Below are 18,574 nucleotides of genomic sequence, written 5' to 3'. Positions count from 1 at the left end.
AAAAATGTTAATTCATTAATAGTTGTCAAACATTTGAGTTTTATGGTTATTAGAGGATTAAAAGGAATGAAACGCCTCTATTGATTTATTTTTTATTAATGTGTTTCTAGGTTTGTTTGAAAAACAATGTATTTCTTAATACATAAAAAAATACGACCAATCATTGCTTCAAATTAAGTTGTTCGATTGGTTTCAAAAGTTTTTGATAAAGAGGAATGGGGGAGTACAAACATTTTAAAATCTAAGTATTGTAAACATATATTATTTAAAAGAAACAGACTTTTAGCGGATACCTAAAATTGAAATACCGTCTTTAACCGGGGCTGGAAGAGATTGATGAGATTAGATAAATGGGGTGGAGGGGAGTATTTATCTAAGCTCATCAATGACAACATTTTAAAACCACTGATGAATAGGGGCCTCTAAAATTAGTTTGCATCTGAGCCTCAAAATCTTAGTTGCGGCATTGCTAATCACATACTAATCATAAAAATATTATGTTCATCTAGTGTTAAATTTTGATAATATTTAATTTTAACAATAATTTGTACTCAAAGTATCAAAATACATTTCATTATTTTTCCCCAATTTTCTTGAAAACTATGATAATAAGCAGGGCTCTTAAGTTCATGCATTTGCATATCAATCTTGCAAAGTTGTATTTAATGCTAGATGACATAAAAATCCGTTTCAAGGTACCACGGTTAAATATGTGAAATCTTATTTTGCATGTTTTTGCATATTTTTGTATATTTGGCATATTTATACAACATTCTATTACAATCTATCAAAAATCGAAATGGAAAATATAAATAAAATTTAAAATATAAATTGTATTATATTTTCTTTTCTTATTTTTTTTGATACTCATATATTTAATGAATAAATTTGTTTCCAAAGTTTCATTTAAAATTAATTACTGACAAATATGTACATTGTACGCTGTTCATGAAGTCTCAAGAATAGTATTAAATAGTATTTAAATTTTTAAATCTTAAAATTAAGACTTAAAATTATAAAATATAGCTATAAAAAATAAATAAATAAATGGATAATTCATATTATTTCAAAAATTAATTATGATTTTTTTAAGTGCATCATTTTAGATATTTAGTGCATATAAATGCATATTATTTAACTTTTTAAGGCATATTTGCCAATTTTAAGTGCATGCTTATTTAGGCATTTTTTAGGGCATGAATTTACAAATCATGAAAATAAGAATAAAATATGTTTGATAAATTATAATAGTATTCATTTTTCCAATATGTTATTTATATAACTAATAGTAATATTTTAGGAAAAAATAACCCATTCTAAAATTAATATCACATTTTTTACTTCTATTTAGTGTTTATAATCTAAAATGCAAACACAAAATAATATTTTAATTAAATTTATTTATTATACTAACATTTATAGTTAAAAAATTACAACAAACAATAAAATCTAAAAAAAATAATTAGATAATTTAAATATGTCTAGTAAATTATCATCGTTTGAGAACATTTATAAATGTATCCCGAGGAATTTCAATGTTTCCAACCATTTTCATTTTTTTTTTAGCATCTGATTGTTGCTTTAAGAGTTTCATTTTTCTAGTAATATCACCTCCACGTTTTCCACACTGTAAAGAAGTAAATAAATTGGCTTTAGTTCAAATTCAATTAAATATATTTCATTTGTAATACATATTCGGATTATTTTGAAGAAATGTATAATAATGTGGGGTTAATATGCATGGAATTAAAGATCTACTAAAAATAGATAGGAGAGAATAGAGGAAAAAGAAAATGGAAAATAATTAGATAATAATGAATTATAAAAATTAAACATAATTTATGGGTTCTGTTTATATATATCTTAGTAACAATAAAAATGACTTAAACTCACAAGTTTTGATGTTACATCTTTGCGATAAGGTTTTAAATTTTCTCTTGCAATTATTTTTCCTTTGACTGAAGCTTGAATTGCAATCTAAGTTGTTTTAATTGTTAGTTTATAATTAATGATTAAATGATCAGTCCGATATAATAATATTACCTGAAACATTTGTCTAGGAATCATATCTAATAATTTCAATACCATTTTACGACCAAGATTTACAGCTTTACTTGCATGTACTATAGTTCCAAGTTCTTCAATAACATTCCCATTTAGCAAAATATCCAACTGTAAATATATTAAGAAGGAAAAATATTATTATATATTGTATGTATAAAAAGATTTCATTTAAAATTAAAATCAGTATTAAATTAATAATATATTGTATTACTTTGACTAGATTTGAAAGTTCATATCCATGATCTTCATAACTAAAACTACCAAAACCTGATGTAATTGATTTCAGTGTATCATGAAAATCTATGACAATCTCATTTAATGGAAAATAGCACTGTATCATTACTCTAGTGTTATCAATATTAATTGATGATTTTTGTACACCTCTTTTTTCCATGCATAAAGACAAGACATCTCCCAAATATTCATCTATTATTTATTTAAATAGTAAAATTAATCTTAACTATTAAATTAATTTAAGTCTTATTAATACCGGGGGTTATAATAGTTCCAAGAATGAATGGTTCGTAGAGTGCTTCAGTAATTGTTGCATCAGGGAAATCCATTGGATTCGAAAAGTAGAATTCATTAGAACCATACTTTGTGATTAATTGTTTTGATGTTATTTTAGCTGAAATATTTCATACACTTAAATAATCAATAATTAACAAAGTAAAAAAAATCAAAAGGTTAGATTTTTAAATACCTTTATATGTTACACTAGGTGCTGTCATAATAGCTTGAGCATTGTATTCTTGATCTAATCTCTGATTAAATACATCTAAGTGCAAGAGACCAAGAAATCCCAATCTCCAACCAAGACCTAGAGCTGGGCTGAAATAATTAAATAATTGATATAATCATAATATATATATATATAACTTTCTGAAAATTAATTTGAAAGAATATATTTTAAATATTATAGTTACCTAGACTCTGTAGTAATGCTTACAGCAGAATCATTGAGAGTTAATCGTTCCAAAGCATTTTTCATCTCCAAGTGTAATGATTGATCCAAAGGAAATAATCCAGCAAATACCATTGGTTGAGCTGGTTTAAATCCAGGAAATGGTTCAACAGGTTCATCTTTCAAATAAATAGTATCTCCAATGTGGGCTTCTTTTGCTGATCTTATGTTACATGTAAGAAATCCTACTTGTCCGCCAACTCTATAAAATCAAAAATTGTAATTTAATTTATATTTTATAAGAAGTATATACTTACAATGTTCCTGTATTAAATTCTGTTGGTCTTAGAATACCAACATTTTTAACAGTATAAGATGTTTGAGAATATGCTGTTGTAATTATATCGCCTTCTTTTACACATCCATCTTGAACATAAATTAACACTACAGCTCCTCGATATTTATCAAACCAACTATCAAATATCAGAGCTTTGAGCGGTGCTTGGCGATTAGTTATTGGATGTGGTAATCGTGTAACAATAGATTCTAATAAATTTTCTACTCCAGTTCCTTGTTTTGCAGATATCTATTTGAAAATTATGTATCATAGATAAATATTTCAAAATTGTTAACGAACATATTACATGAGTGAATTTATATTATATTTATATATTACCCTCAATACTGTTTTAGCATCAATATCAAACAACCCTTCCAATTGTTCTTCAACTTTCTCTGGATTGGCATTTTTTAAATCTACCTTATTTAACACAGGTACAATAACAAGATCTTTACAAAATGCTAAATAAAAATTAGCTACAGTTTGAGCTTGAACACCTTGGTTAGCATCAACTAAAAGTATAACACCTTGACATGCTGATAATGATCTTGATACTTCATTGGAAAAATCAACATGACCAGGAGTATCAATTAAATTTAACAAGTATATTTGATTATCTGTTTTACTTTTATAAAATAATGAAGCAGTCTGAGCTTTAACTGTTATGCCTCTTTCTTTTTCTACTTGTAACCTGAAAATATATTTCTTTTATTACTTATTTTAAAGTTATGAAATGGAACATAATCATCTTTAATTTGAATTGATGTTTTCTATAATCATAAAAGATACCTAAATTTACTAAAATTATACCTAAATGTAATAGCAATTTTTTACTTAGTAGTAATCCGGCATTTTATTTTATTGATTTTGGAAAGTATAAATAAGTATTTATTTAATTTTAATCAGATATATAATTTATGTATGCAGTGAAATAAGTTTAGTCATATGTAGACCCAAATGTTTAAAATGTTAATATATTTTTATAGAACATTATAAATTATATTTTTTTGCTTAAAATATAATATATGAAATAATGAAAATAATCAATAAAAAAAATATGTAATTAATTCAAATTCATACTCAAATCAAAGTATGGATAAAAATTAATTTTAATTATTAATTTAAAAATCAATAAATAATTTTATTAAAATTGATGTTGAATGGTTGGGAGATTACTCCGATCGGAGAACTCTAGCATTGGATAGAGAAGGATGGAAGCTTGCTTGTGAGACGGGATGGTCTTGAAGGCCCAACAAACCCTAAGAAGACGAAGAAATAATTTTATTAAGTTAAACAATTTATTAGAAATTTTTTGTTTCATATGTCATAAATGTATCAATAGTATCATATGAGTTTTTTTCCAGGTTTTTTTTACTATTTTATATAACAGAAAAAATAATAATATTTACTTTAAATCACATGACTAAATAAAAATATTAATTATTGATGATTATTTGACTAAATTATTGTAAAATAAATCCAAAACCCAGGTGTACAAGATATTTTTAATATTTAATTTTTTTTTTAGGCAAGTTGAATTACTCAAATGTTACTATGTTTAAACATACACTTCATCGAAAGATAAAAACAATTGAGTAAAAAAAAAAATTTTCTCAATTAGAAAACGTTTCGAAGATCATTTTAGAGTTATAAAAATACAACTATTTACCTATCTAGAACTTGTGCTTTGCCCTCCTCAATGCAGACGGTTTTCGTCATCTCCAATAACCGATCAGCTAACGTACTCTTACCATGGTCCACGTGAGCTATTATACTGAAATTGCGAATATTCTCGCTTGGTATATTTTGATATTTGAGAGGCATTACGACTTGTTCATCTTCATTGGTGGAATAACTCCGACAACTCGTACGGTGTACGGACGAATTGACCACGCACTCTTTCCATAATTTCAACCGACATGACTTAAACACTCTAAATATTACCTTCATTATCCGAAATAAGCGACCGACTACGGCCCACAAGCTTTAACAGACCAATATTAGTGAGTGTTTTCAGCGATCGGCGCAGGAGAATGCTTTTTTATTCACAATATTCGAGCGCATCACCATGCCCGAAGTGTTATCATCGGCATGTTATCAACTTAATCGGTTAAATTTTGATAAACTATTAAATGTTGCATACTCGTCAGTAACTCAAAGCGGCTACCGGTTTCAATCTTTTGCAGTGAAAAATCTAAAAACAAAATTTATTTTTTTATAATTTTAAATTTCTATCAGTTTTCAAAATACCGCAGTACGTACTGATTAAAAAAAAAGTTTTGAGTTACAAGCTTATAATACTAAAGGCTTATTGCACGTACTGCGTGCATTCGTTTTCTTACGAATGACCGTGTATGTGCTCGACATTTTCCTGATGTTTCATTTTGGCCGTTTTACAATTATTACATTCGTCGCGATTTTAGAGTCCTCTATAATGAGTACCTAGACACAAGGGCGTATTTAGACTTACTTCTAGGGGGAGCGACTTAAATTTTTTCTTTAATTCAAGCTCAACAATTACAAGTAAAATTGTCGGTAGCATTTATATCAGGTGAATCCTTAATATTTGTAGTTTTTTTTTTTTTTAATCTAATGCCGGATCCACTTAAAATGGTCTTTTGTGTAGTTCTTTTTTAACACCTATCTTTGTTTTGAAAGTTTCGCTTATGTTTTATCCAATTTTTCACTAAGTATGGTCTTCAATCAAAATAATATATATTATTTATCGTTATGGGATATATAAACATTATAAGCAATTGAGCGTTTAACACTATAAATAATTTAAACGTTATTCAATTTAAGCGTTTAAACGTTATACAAATTTAAACCTTTAAAAAAATTTTCATTTACCATTATTGACAGTTAAAACGTTATGAAAAATTTAGCATTTTGCGTTATTTAAATTAGTGTAAAATTTGAAACGTTTTCCAATGTAGTAATACTATAAAATAAATCATAATTTTTGTTTCTTAATAAAATACCCATTACTTACATAAAAATTGTCTTGGTCTAAAAATTCTCGGGGGGGGGATTGCCCCCATCAATCCCCCTCAAATACGCCACTGCCTAGACAGCGGTTCTCGACCTTTTTATATCCCAGTAGGGACACTATGAACCGTGAAACGCAGTGGCAAAGCACGAGTATTTAAGTGGGGGCGACGTTAAAAAAAGTACGTTACAGCCCCCCCCCCCCATTTATAATTTTATATGTATGTATGATAACACGGTCTTTTGTTTTTTATTTCATTTTTTTTTTTTTGAATGAGTAGTTACTATTCCATCATTCAAAATGTCATTAATTAAATCGTCAGGCATAGTGGCAAATGACAATAGTATAATATTTTAATATATAGATATAAATATCACAACAGCAGTGGCACAACTAAGGGTGTAGTTTGGGGGTTGTAACTCCCCGAAATTTTTCTGAGGTTTTTACAAATTCTACGTAAGAAACAAAATGGTTTATCTTGAGGACACGAAACGGCTGATTGTTATGAAATATGAACATAGGCGGCTCTACGGGTGTGCCAGGCGTACCTTGGCACACCTTAATGTGAATAATATGAATAAAAAAATTGAATAATTACAATCAAGAATATACGTGCATACACATTAATTAAATTTTAGTTTTTTTGTAAGTAATACTGCAAGTGTTCAGAATAAGTCTGAAATAATAATTAAGTGTATTTTTTATCAATCGTTATTTTACATCATTAACAAAGCCTTTATTTTTAGAATTTAAATCATAACACGGTCTACACGTACGTGTTTATGACTTCCCTTTATATTTTGAAAAAATAGCCGAAAAATGACAGGGCACACTCGAATGTAAAACTCTGGGTCCGCCTATGATATGAATATTATTCGTATTATAATTGATAATAATAATAACATGATAATACCTATGGAACGTTTAGTAACGTTCAGTTCAACTTTAAAACATCAATAATCTTGCTATTACAATTTTTCGATAGTCGATTGTATACCTAATACTTTTTTTTTGTGGTATCACAATATGAAATAGAAGTTAATTTATAATAACAGTTTAATTTGTAATTTAAATATTTTACTCATAAGCCTAACTTAATTTTACTTCCTTATCCCTTACAAACACCTGCAGAAAATTCCTATTTTTTCCAAATTCACAATCCTCATTCACTTGGTAGTTGGTTTTCAGAATAGTAAATATTACGGCGGGTGCGGTTTATACTTACTATTTATAAATTATTAATAATTATTGGATATTGGAATGATCTAAGTAGAGCATTTGTGTATTCTGCATTTTCCACACACTTACCACCATCGTTCTCAGAATGTTTGGGGGGGGGGGGGGGGCAACGGCCCCTCGCCCTCTTCTGGGTCCGTCCCTGCTATGGTTAGTTCAGCCTTTGTCGAATTGACGCTGACATCACGTTCTATATTGAACCATATCTCCAATGGGCGGTTTATTTTCATGGTTATACCAATAATTTATTCAATTTTATCAACATCAATGGCCTGTGGATTATCTACTTAATTAATAATCAGTGATTATATTCCATTAATATACTGATAGACACTTCAAAATTCAAAAATGATCAATTGCCGCCATATTACCATTTGTCGATTTATCACAGTTAATCGCATTGCGATAATACTGATAACAGACACCAAAACAGAATATCAATAAAAGATTATGGATGTATTTGTCACGAATGTTTGTGTTTAATTTTTTATTTTAGTATTGTGTTTATTTTCACGTGCGATTGGTTACATTTTAACAAAACGCTTTATTTATTTAGAATAATTATCTGTAAAATTAACTTGCAAAACAAATAAACGTAAAAACTTAGACATGACTTATTCACCTGTAAGTTGAATGAAATCCAAAAAACAAATTTAGCTGAACATTATAGTCAAATATAAATTTGTAACCTAATAAATAAATTCACTGTGGAATAACATTGTTGATATTTTATAGAAAGTCAGTGGAAGCTGTACTCCGTACATGTTGCCAACAAGCAGTACTAAAGAATTCTCTCTAAAAGTACTCAAGTAAGTGGTTAATAATGGTTTACATTTGCATTTTTAAATTTTAAAATGCCCTCATATAGTAATTTTAATATTTTTACTATGTTTATTAATTATAATATACAAACGGTTATAATTGTGGTTTAAGTTATCAAACATTAATAATATATTTACTGATTATTGATGACATAGAAAGAACAACTACTTGTATAACTTTTAAGAAAAATAAATAATGAATACATTTTAAATAAAATTTATCCTTATGTGTATATCAAAATTAACTTAATAGAAATTATTCATCAAAATCTATTAATAAATTATAATAAATTTAATATATTTTATTTAAGTAATAAAATTGAAAGGATAAATTTAATATTTATTTAGCAATGTTTTTGTTGTTTGATAGTTTTAAAATTATCCAATTTAATTTTTAAGTGGTATAGCAATATCCATATGTTTATGCTTAAATCAACAATACTGGACACTAAATGAAAATACATTTAATACGAGAAATATTTACTTAAAAGTAGGATAGAGGACTTGTAGCTCTAAAAAAGCACTAAATATACACTAAAAATATATAAATCATTCAAATGTTGCATAACGTTAAATTATTTTGTTACATCCTACTTTAAAGTTATAATAGTTATAAGTAATTCTTTAACTGACTGTAGAGAAAATGTTTATCTTTAGGCACTCTACACAAAGACAAAACATTGACACAAATCATGAATTGGCGCATATACGCAATACGCAAGCAGCAAAACTAAGATTAAATGAAGTTATTAGTATAATAACATTTTTTGGTATCATTTATGGAATCATTAATGTCGTTAATGTTCTATTAGAAATTTTATGATGTAAACAAGTGGTCTTTAACATTTTCGACTCGGGACTCATTTTTCTTACCATGCATTTTTTACGACCCTTGTAAATTTTGTTAGATATGAAAACGAAAAAAAGTTAAAATTGCTTAATGCATACTATTTTAGAAGTGTTTTTATAACTGAATAAATTAAAATTTGTATTTTTTTAGATATCTAGGTGATATTTAATATTTATTATAAATAATGATACCGAAAAAAGTATGTGTAATAATTAGGCCTGGGATTTTGATGTAAATGCATTTTTTTTTCTGATGTCCCAACACATAGGTTCGTAAACAGAAAATGTGTTTCAAGTGATACTGGTTAATTTAATGTAATTTTTATCTTGCATTTTTATGTTGCACATTTAACATTATTAGGATATAATTATATATTAACCTAATATTATTAGGATTTAAACATTTTTAGGGTATATTTTGTTGTTTTTGTGGCATTTTTCAAGTTTTTAGACCATTTTTCAGAATTTAGCTATTTATTCTTAAATATTAGGGTAATTGATCACATATTTTGGTGTTTATTTGCTTAAAACTTACACATTTAGTATGTAATATATTAAATTGATAAACTAATAAATACAAACATATTGGCTTATGTACAATGTATTAATAAAAATAGAACAAAATTAAAAAAGTAGAAAGAAATTTTTCTATTTTCAAGAGTCCAACAATGATCAAATTTCAATAAAGTTAAATAAAATGTAAATATTAAAGAAAAAGGTATATATTTTATTGTTGTTATGTTAAATAAATATATTTAAATATGTTTGGTAATATAATTTTTATAATATAATTTTTAAACTATAATAAATCTATTTTTTATAATTTTTAAAGTATTTTGCATTCTTTTTGGAGCATTTTTTGCTATTTTTTAGAGCATTAAAATCCCAGCCCTAGTAATAATACACAAAAAAATTAGTGCAATATTTGTCCTGATGGTTTTCACAGAAATACCTCCACCTTGGCTTAATTTCACATAATGCAGTTTATAGAATAGATACATTACATGTAAATTAGTTTTACAGATTGAATCGGTCTATCACTTTACCATTTCTTTTTTTGATTGTTCATTTCATTCTTTTTTTCTATTTGAAAATTAAGGTTTCAATAGCAAAGGTTATTAGCCATTAGATGTTGCATATTACATGTGTTAGATGTTACGTTTAAAATTACAATATTACATATTATATAGGTAAAGTTATGTTTAAAATTAAGATTTACTAAAAATATTTGTGTTATTTAAGAATGTGATCAATTTCAGAATTTGGCTTTCGACAAGTACTATTACTATTATGGATGGCATGTTCAGGTCAATGTGTATTGAGGTTTATTATGTATACTCCTCCACTATGTGCTTAACAGTTAATGATTTGTGGCATGTTTCAATTATTGGTTAAGGCTTTTTTCTATTTAAGTATGAGTGTATAAAAAAAAAAGTATCATTCTTATCTTCTATCTACATCAAATATTATTAAATAGTACGGTTTTGTGTTTAATCAAACATTTTTTTATCTGATATATGATATACATAATTAGGGACCGGATTTCAATGCCAAGTGCATATTTTTTTGGTTAATTATACACAATGCTCTCTAAGAACATAATTCGTTTCATGTAACGAGGGTTTCAAAACTACAAATCTTATTTTGCATTTTTTTTTGCATATTTCGACGTTTTTTCATTTTTAGAGCATTTTTAGGCCGCGCATACATTGGCGAGCGGCGAGCGGCGAGCGTTAAGCGGCGGCGTCGGTGGCGGTGACGCTTGGTGAGCGACCAGCGGCAACGTGTGTACATTGAGGCGCGTTATTTTCATCAGCGGCATGCTATATTTTTATAAATTTGTTTTCTGTACATAGTTGTATTTTGACTGTTCTGTGCTTGTTATTACCGTATTATTTTGCGTGTTATTACGAAAAAATGTCGTTCCTCACAGTAGAACGTCTCTCGTTAGTCTTGAATAATCCATTTTTACGTAAAAAGTTACTTAAAAAAAAAAGGGTTGCTGTTCATCCCATAAATTGCCGAAGAAAAATGTATGGAGAGTATCATCATTTGTATAATGACTTAAGGAAATCACCAGAGAGATGTTGCTTGTTAACAAGTAAAATAACAACTGTAAACTGATATCAGTATACTATATTTTCAAGAGCAACGCGCGTCAAAATTCGAACATGTTCGATTTGTGACGCGACGCGACGTGACCCGTCGCTACCGCTCGCAACTGCCGCTCGCCGCTAGTAATCAATGTACACACACCGGTTTAATTACATGGGCTCAAATTTTTTTCCTCGCTCAACGCTCGCCGCTCGCCAACGTACACGCGGCTTTAGTATTATTGGGTCATTTTGTTGGTTTTTAATGCATATTTGTTCGGTATTCTAAACAAATTTAGACTATTCAAAATAAAATCAATAGACAAATTATTTTCTTAATATTTAAGTAGGTTTATCGGTTTTTTCCATACACATTGTCAATCTTTATTTTTCGATTCAGTTTTTATCTTATCTTAATTTATTATTGACTATGGAACGTCACCAGTATTCGGTCAAATAACAAATAATCAGCTATAGTTCGCATAACCTCGCAGACGTTGCTCGTATCACGTGTGAACGTGATTTTTATGTATCAAATAGTATGTTAAATAATGCCTAAAATAAAAAAAATATGTCATATTTTAAGGTCTTTTTTTCATTTATAAGTTAATTTTTGTGATAAAATGCATTTTTTAAGGACATTTTTGGCTATTTTTTAGAGCATATTTGTATGGTTTTTAGTGCATTTAAATCCAGGCCCTATACATAATATAATATTTATGAATATTGAATTTTTTAAATTTTTTTAACAAAAGACTTATCATTACCCAATCTTAAAGCTTATGCGACCTAAAATTGTGTTGCAACCCTCCGATTAAAGACCACTGATGTAGACTACATGTTTACTTTTTATTAATAAAATTTATCTATTCGGTGACCCTTAAGATGTATTTCTAGGAAAAATATGTGTCTGCGAACAATTAATTAAACAATATTTTGCTTGTATATTAGATGAAATAAAAAATTTGATGGAAATGTATTAATACAATTATAAATTATTTAAAATATGCATCTAGTATAAAACAGATTTAGTATATAAGAATATGATATGTATGTTATATATATCCTAAAAATAAAAATAAAATTTCAAGATTAGCTTTGTAAAAATGCATGAAACGTATTTGTTTTGTATTCTACTATTTTTATGATTGTGAAAAACATATATAAAAATACTTAATAAAGTTCTCTGTCCTACTAATTTTTAATATCAACTAACAAGTTGGGATATATTGGAGGGTATACTTTAGTATACACCGTATATCATCTAATAATTTAGAATAAACATTGTATGTCTTCCGGCCTAGGTTGTTTATTCACTGTCATAGTTTAATAATTTAATTGAAAATATATTATAAAATTATGTAAATACATTCTATGTGCATGCCTATGATTGTTATTATCTTAATAATCAATGTATGAATGCCTAATTCATAATTCAGCTGTATTCTCTGTATTTAATTAAAAAAATATAGTTTTCCCCTTCGTTAAAGGCAAAGGAGACATACAGGAATGTGGGAACTATAGAAGAATAAAGCTGATGAGTTATAGTATGAAAATTTAGAAAAAGATTATAGAGAAGAAAATAAGAAGTGAGAAATCAATTCCAAAAAATCAGTTTGGTTTTATGGAAAATTAAAAATGAATTATTTTATCATATTTTTATATTTATTATTATTTTATGTTGACAACTTGTAGAGAAGTTAAGGAAAAAGAAGAAAAGTTATGCTTAGTGTTTTTATATTTAGAAAAAATATATGATAGAGTGCCAAGAGAAGTTTTAAAGTTGGCATTAATGAGAAAAAAAGGTCCTAAAAACATATAAAAATTTGATTCAGGTTATGTATGAAGGCTCAAAAACTAGTGCAAAGAGTTTTTATGGAGTAATAGACGATTTTAGTGTGCATTAGAAGTCGAATTTAAGTTCTTCTTTGTCCTCTGTGGTAATGGATGAAGTTACCAAAGGCATATAGGGCAAGATACTTTGGTTATGGTATGATGTTTGTTGGTGATTTGTTTTGGTAGGATAAGTTAGATAGATAGTTTTGGTAGGAGAAAATCTGGAGAAAGTTAATAGGTTGGATGAGTGAAGGTTAGCTATTGAAGGAAAAGGATTGAGAGTTAGTAGAAATAAAACAAAGTATACAGACTATGACTTTTGAGAAAATTACCAAAAAGTTGAGAGTGTGAAGAGATCAATAATAATAAGCGGTGATGTGATAGGTGAAGTCGAGAACTTTAAATATTTAGGATCATTTGTACAAGAGAACGGGAACTTTGGCTTGGATGTAAACATAAGATTAAGTGCAGTTGAATGCAATGGAGATAAGTAGAGATGTTAAAATATGGTACTTTATTTTTGTATAAACCGTATTATACCAGTATTATACCGTATAGAATCTTGCAGTACCTTAAATTATAGGAAATTTAACAAAGGTTATGACCTTTGTTAAATATGAATTGTTAATTATGAAATAAAAATTTATTTTAAAATAGATTAATTGAAAAAAACGGCTAGAAAGTTAGAAAAAAATTATAAAACACATAATATAAGAATTATTTTAGACCTAATTCACCAAATTAATATTTAGTCATGCTACCAATTTGCAATTATGAGGTAGGTATCATTAAAAGTTTAGACTATCAAAACAAGAATCTAGGTAGTTAGCAAGAGCCAAAAGACATTACTGAATGAATAATAATTATTATTTAATATTTATTAATCTAGAATAATATGATTAATATCAGAATATCTGAATATACAATAATGTTAATAACTATATACAGTTTAATTAAGTTGATTAGAGTAAAATTATAGAGATTAGATAAAAAGCTATGGTTATTTTTAGAATGAGTATGTAAGGGGTAAACAAGTTACAATAATAAATGATAATAATTTATATCTATAATTGTGGTAATAACTAAAAATAATGTCTAAATTTTTTTTTTTTTTTATACTGTCTGTTTAAAATGATTTAATACCATGTGTAATTAACCATTTTATTAACCTTGTATAGTATAGATTTATAGCACTGTATTATACAAACTCACAAATCACAAGATAAGTGTCGGGCATTTTATCTAATAAGATAATTCCAATGAGACTGAAAGGTGAATTTTAATGAGTGTAGTAAAACCAACTATGCTATATGGTTTGTAGAGTGTTGGGCAGTTGACAGGAAAATAGAACAATGTATAAGTGTTGTGGGAATAAGAATGTTTTAGATAGATGAGTGGAATGACAAGAAAATATAGAATAAGCAACGAATATATGAGAGGTAGTATTGGTGTTGCGTTTATAGTGGACAAGATGGGAGAAAATAGAATGGTTTGGGCATGTGATGAGAGGAAAAAACAGCAGTAAGAGTTTTTATGAAAATGAAAGTTGAAGGGAAAAGAGAAAGAGGTAATAGGTAGAAGAAAAAAAGAGATGGTTGAATATGATTGAGAATGATATGAGAACTGTTGGTGTGTATGTGCGGAAAGTAGAAAATCGAGACGAGTGGAGGTTTAGAACAAAAGTGGCTCACTCCAAATAGTTGGGAAGAAGGTGAAGAACAAAAAGAAGAAGATAGTATCCACTTTGCCAATTGTGTAAAATTTATAATCATAGTGTATGTCTATTTAAATTTTTAATTTTGCCACCAATCAGTATCAATTCAAAATATAGTTTGATAAAACTAAAATTCATAGAATATGTTTGAAATTTTTTGCTATAAAGTACTTACATTACATATTTTAATTAATTTTATATACAATTTTTAAAACAATTATTGCAAAAACAAAATTGATAAAAATATGTTTTTTTTCTATTTTAATTCTTATACTATTTGTACATTGTTTATGCCACTATATTATATCTACTACCAAAAAATTAGGTAAGATTATGTACATTAAGATGTAACACCTAATGATTATATAGTTTTGTATGGTGTATATTCTGGTTTTGCTACAATAACAGCACTAACTAAAATATAGTGTTACACGAGAAGAGCCTTTGTATTTATTGATTTATATTTACATTTGTTAAATAGGATCTCTGACGTTAAGTATCAAATGATGAAGTTTAATAGTAATTTAAATATTGACTTTGTAAAATGGTCTCATGCCAAAATGGAGAGAGATATTAATAAAGTAGATGGAAAATTTGCAGAAGAAGATATGCCTAAGTAAATTTAAAACTATTTATAGACTAATAATAAAATATATTGAAACATGCATGTATTATATTTTAAAGATTTGGAGCTGGAAGTGAGTTTGGTCGTGAAGCTAGACAAGAAGCAAGAAAAAGAAGATATGGAGGCAATAAAAAAGTGTCAGAATCTAGTCCTTGGATATTAAAAGTTGGAGGAAAAAAGTATATTTTGCCTACTATTTAAAACAATTTTAGTAATTATGCATGATTATTTTAGATTTAAAGGTGTACGTGAAGGAGGTATTACCGACAACTCTTCTTATTATTTGTTTACTCATGGAGAAGATGGTATTTTAAATGCTCACAAAGTAGAAGAATGGTATAATTTTCAACCCGTACAACGTTATAAAACATTAACTGTCGAAGAAGCAGAAGAAGAATTCGGAAGGTATTTTATTTATATTTAATTAATTCAATAATGATAGCATAAATTTAAAAAAATGTCAATAATGAGGTTCTTTTAAATTCAGCTGTCTATCTTATATTTTAAGCGATGCATTTGTAAAGAAATGTAAAAAAAAATTTAAATTTTAAATAGTAAAAATTAAAAATTGACTAAATATTTTTCATAATTACCTAATATTAGTAATTATATATTTTTTAATTTGTTTTAGTAGTATATAATTTTCAAATGAATCAGAAAATAAAAAAAAAATTTTGTTTTGTAGGCGTAATAAAGTTATGAACCACTTTACTGTTATGTTACAAAAAAGATTGAAAAATGAAGAAGACGAAGACTTTGATGAAGATGATAAAACAAAAGGGAAAAAGGGACCAAAAAGTCGTAAAAAAGGTTTGATTAGCTAAGTTTTATTTTTAAATCTTAAATGCCTACTTGTATTATAAATTGTACTAGAGCTGAAAATTTCTGAAATGGAGGAATGGGATGAAAGCAACGAAGAAGAATCTGAAGAAGACGAAGAACAAGATGAAGAAAAAATTGAAAAGAAAAAGAAACTAAAACGTAAGTAATCAGTTATTAAATACAGCGTTATTAATTTATAATTTTTAAGTAGGTAACTGTTATCTCTTACACATTCAGGGATTTTTATCTCAATGTTTGAAAAACATATAAAGCTTAGAACTTAATAATGCATTATAATATTTTACTTATTATAATTAATAAAAGAACATAGTTAAATATATTAAATATTTTATTTAAAAATGTGCAGTATTTTGATAATAATAGATTAGTAGTATATTTAGTTTTAATGTTACAGAAAAAAGTAAAGCTAAAGCTAAACCAAAAAAGAAATCAAAAGGATCAGATGAGTCAGCTACTGAGGAAAGTGATGATGGTGACGAAGAGGGCAGAGAGTTGGATTACATTTCTGATTCTTCAGACGAGTAAATAATTGAATATACAAGTGTAATAAAATATTAAAAGTAAAACTATTAATTTAATTTGTATTGTAGTGTGACAGATGATGAAGCTAAAGTTACAAAAGAAATGCAGGGTGTATCTGAGGAAAAAGCATTGCATAGTCTTTTGACGTCTGATGAAGATGAAGATGAAGATGAAGAAAAGAAAGAAGAAAAGAAGGATGAACAAAATATCTCTGATATTGAAGAAGAAGAAAAAGTTAAAAAAGAAGAAATTAAACCAAAACAAACTACTCCTAGCAAGAAAAAAAATAAAATTATTGATAAAAAAGTGAAAAAGGATACAGGTAATTAATTAATAACCTTCAAAATGTATAATGCATAAATTACTAGGTTACATAAATATATATATAAATACATATATACATTTGTTTTAAGATTCAGATAGTGATAGTTCTGTAGATAGCTCAGATATAGACAGTGAACCAATTAGGAAAAGACAGTTTAATTTGGATGCCTTGAAAAGTAATAATGTTGATTTGATTGGTTTTTCAAATGATTCGTCTAGTCAGAGGTAATATTTACCATTACTTTTAGTTTTCTTGTTTAACATAAACTTATTTACTGTACGAACTTATATCTTAGCTTCGAACCAGCACAGAAAAAAGCTAGGATGGAGTTTTCACCTGTTTCAATATCTGATACTCATGGAATAACTGAAGAAGCAGTTCGTCGATATTTGTCACGCAAACCCATAACCACCACTCAACTAGTTACAAAGTTTAAGAGTCGTTCTAATTTAAGTTCTGAACAATTAGTTAGTATTATTGCTTTACTATTAAAGAAAATCAATCCCGAAAAGAAAATGATAAAAAACAAAATGTATTTGTCATTAAAACATTCATAGATATAACGTACAGAATCAAGAAAAATTATTTTTTTAAGTAAATTGAATTAGTAATTATAATTATTTTTAATTATTTCATTAAAACATAAACTAAACATTTTTATTTTAAGTCATTACAATTATGTTGTATTATCTATAAAATACAGGGTATTTTTTATCATATAAAAAAAAAATAGTTTTTATTTTAACCAAATCCTTGATAATTTTCAAATTATATTAACATTTATTACGTTTTAATTTACGACAAGAACTTAATGAATAATAATCTGAAATTTTTTTGAAAAATATGAAATTCATATTGATTTACCCACTAAGACAATGCATAAATTCTTAATACTTCTTTTATAGTTCATCATGATATCATAAAATTTTTTTTTTTAAACCATGAAACCATAATTTAATAATGTGGGCATGACCGAACTTAACTTAATCTGACTTAAACCGATAAAAATTGGTTGCTGAGCACTACTTCGTTCTTTAGAATAGAATATAACTATAGTTCATTCTTTATGAAAGTGAGAATAGTGTTCATATTATTGAATTGTGAAACAAAGGCATCATTATATTTATATTAGTTGTAATCAATCCAATTCTTCCATGTGCCTGAAATCCATTATTATCTATAATCGACTATTGTTTAGACCTGAGTTATAAAATATTTCAAATTTCCCATTAAACTAGAAATAGACTAATTTTTTGGTATAGATTGCCATTAAAAAGGTTTTCGAAATATTCCATTGAAATATTACACTCCAAAAAGCTGACTATTAAAAAACTAATTGTGTTAATTATACAAAATTACTATTTACAAATAAACACCATTATTTGTAATAGGGAATTCCCCTTAGTTATCTTC

General features: G+C 26.9%; 2 protein-coding genes across 2 annotated transcripts; one reads left to right on the top strand and one right to left on the bottom strand.

The window, feature by feature from the left end:
* Positions 1-1,482: 1,482 nt before the first annotated feature.
* On the bottom strand, positions 1,483-5,410 carry LOC112692943 (translation factor GUF1 homolog, mitochondrial). The gene is made up of 10 exons (XM_025567765.1): positions 4,978-5,410; positions 3,645-3,999; positions 3,286-3,554; positions 2,991-3,230; positions 2,768-2,895; positions 2,555-2,692; positions 2,276-2,490; positions 2,044-2,172; positions 1,894-1,977; positions 1,483-1,627 (listed from the first exon to the last, which is right to left on the bottom strand). Exons 1-10 carry the CDS (start codon positions 5,256-5,258, stop codon positions 1,493-1,495), a joined length of 1,974 nt encoding a protein of 657 aa, XP_025423550.1. The 5' UTR covers positions 5,259-5,410; the 3' UTR covers positions 1,483-1,492.
* Positions 5,411-8,008: 2,598 nt separating this feature from the next.
* LOC112692992 (general transcription factor IIF subunit 1-like) lies at positions 8,009-17,767 on the top strand. The gene is made up of 11 exons (XM_025567838.1): positions 8,009-8,157; positions 8,269-8,342; positions 15,328-15,462; positions 15,531-15,650; positions 15,706-15,876; positions 16,157-16,281; positions 16,345-16,452; positions 16,709-16,835; positions 16,905-17,158; positions 17,250-17,385; positions 17,457-17,767. The coding sequence occupies exons 1-11, from the start codon at positions 8,143-8,145 to the stop codon at positions 17,716-17,718; spliced, it is 1,527 nt and encodes a 508-aa protein (XP_025423623.1). The 5' UTR covers positions 8,009-8,142; the 3' UTR covers positions 17,719-17,767.
* Positions 17,768-18,574: the final 807 nt, after the last annotated feature.

Source organism: Sipha flava, unplaced genomic scaffold, assembly GCF_003268045.1.
Source record: "Sipha flava isolate LNK unplaced genomic scaffold, YSA_version1 79_pilon_pilon, whole genome shotgun sequence".
NCBI lineage: Eukaryota > Metazoa > Arthropoda > Insecta > Hemiptera > Aphididae > Sipha > Sipha flava.
The sequence above is the reverse complement of the archived record's forward strand: the minus strand, read 5'-3'. Positions and strand labels throughout refer to the sequence as shown.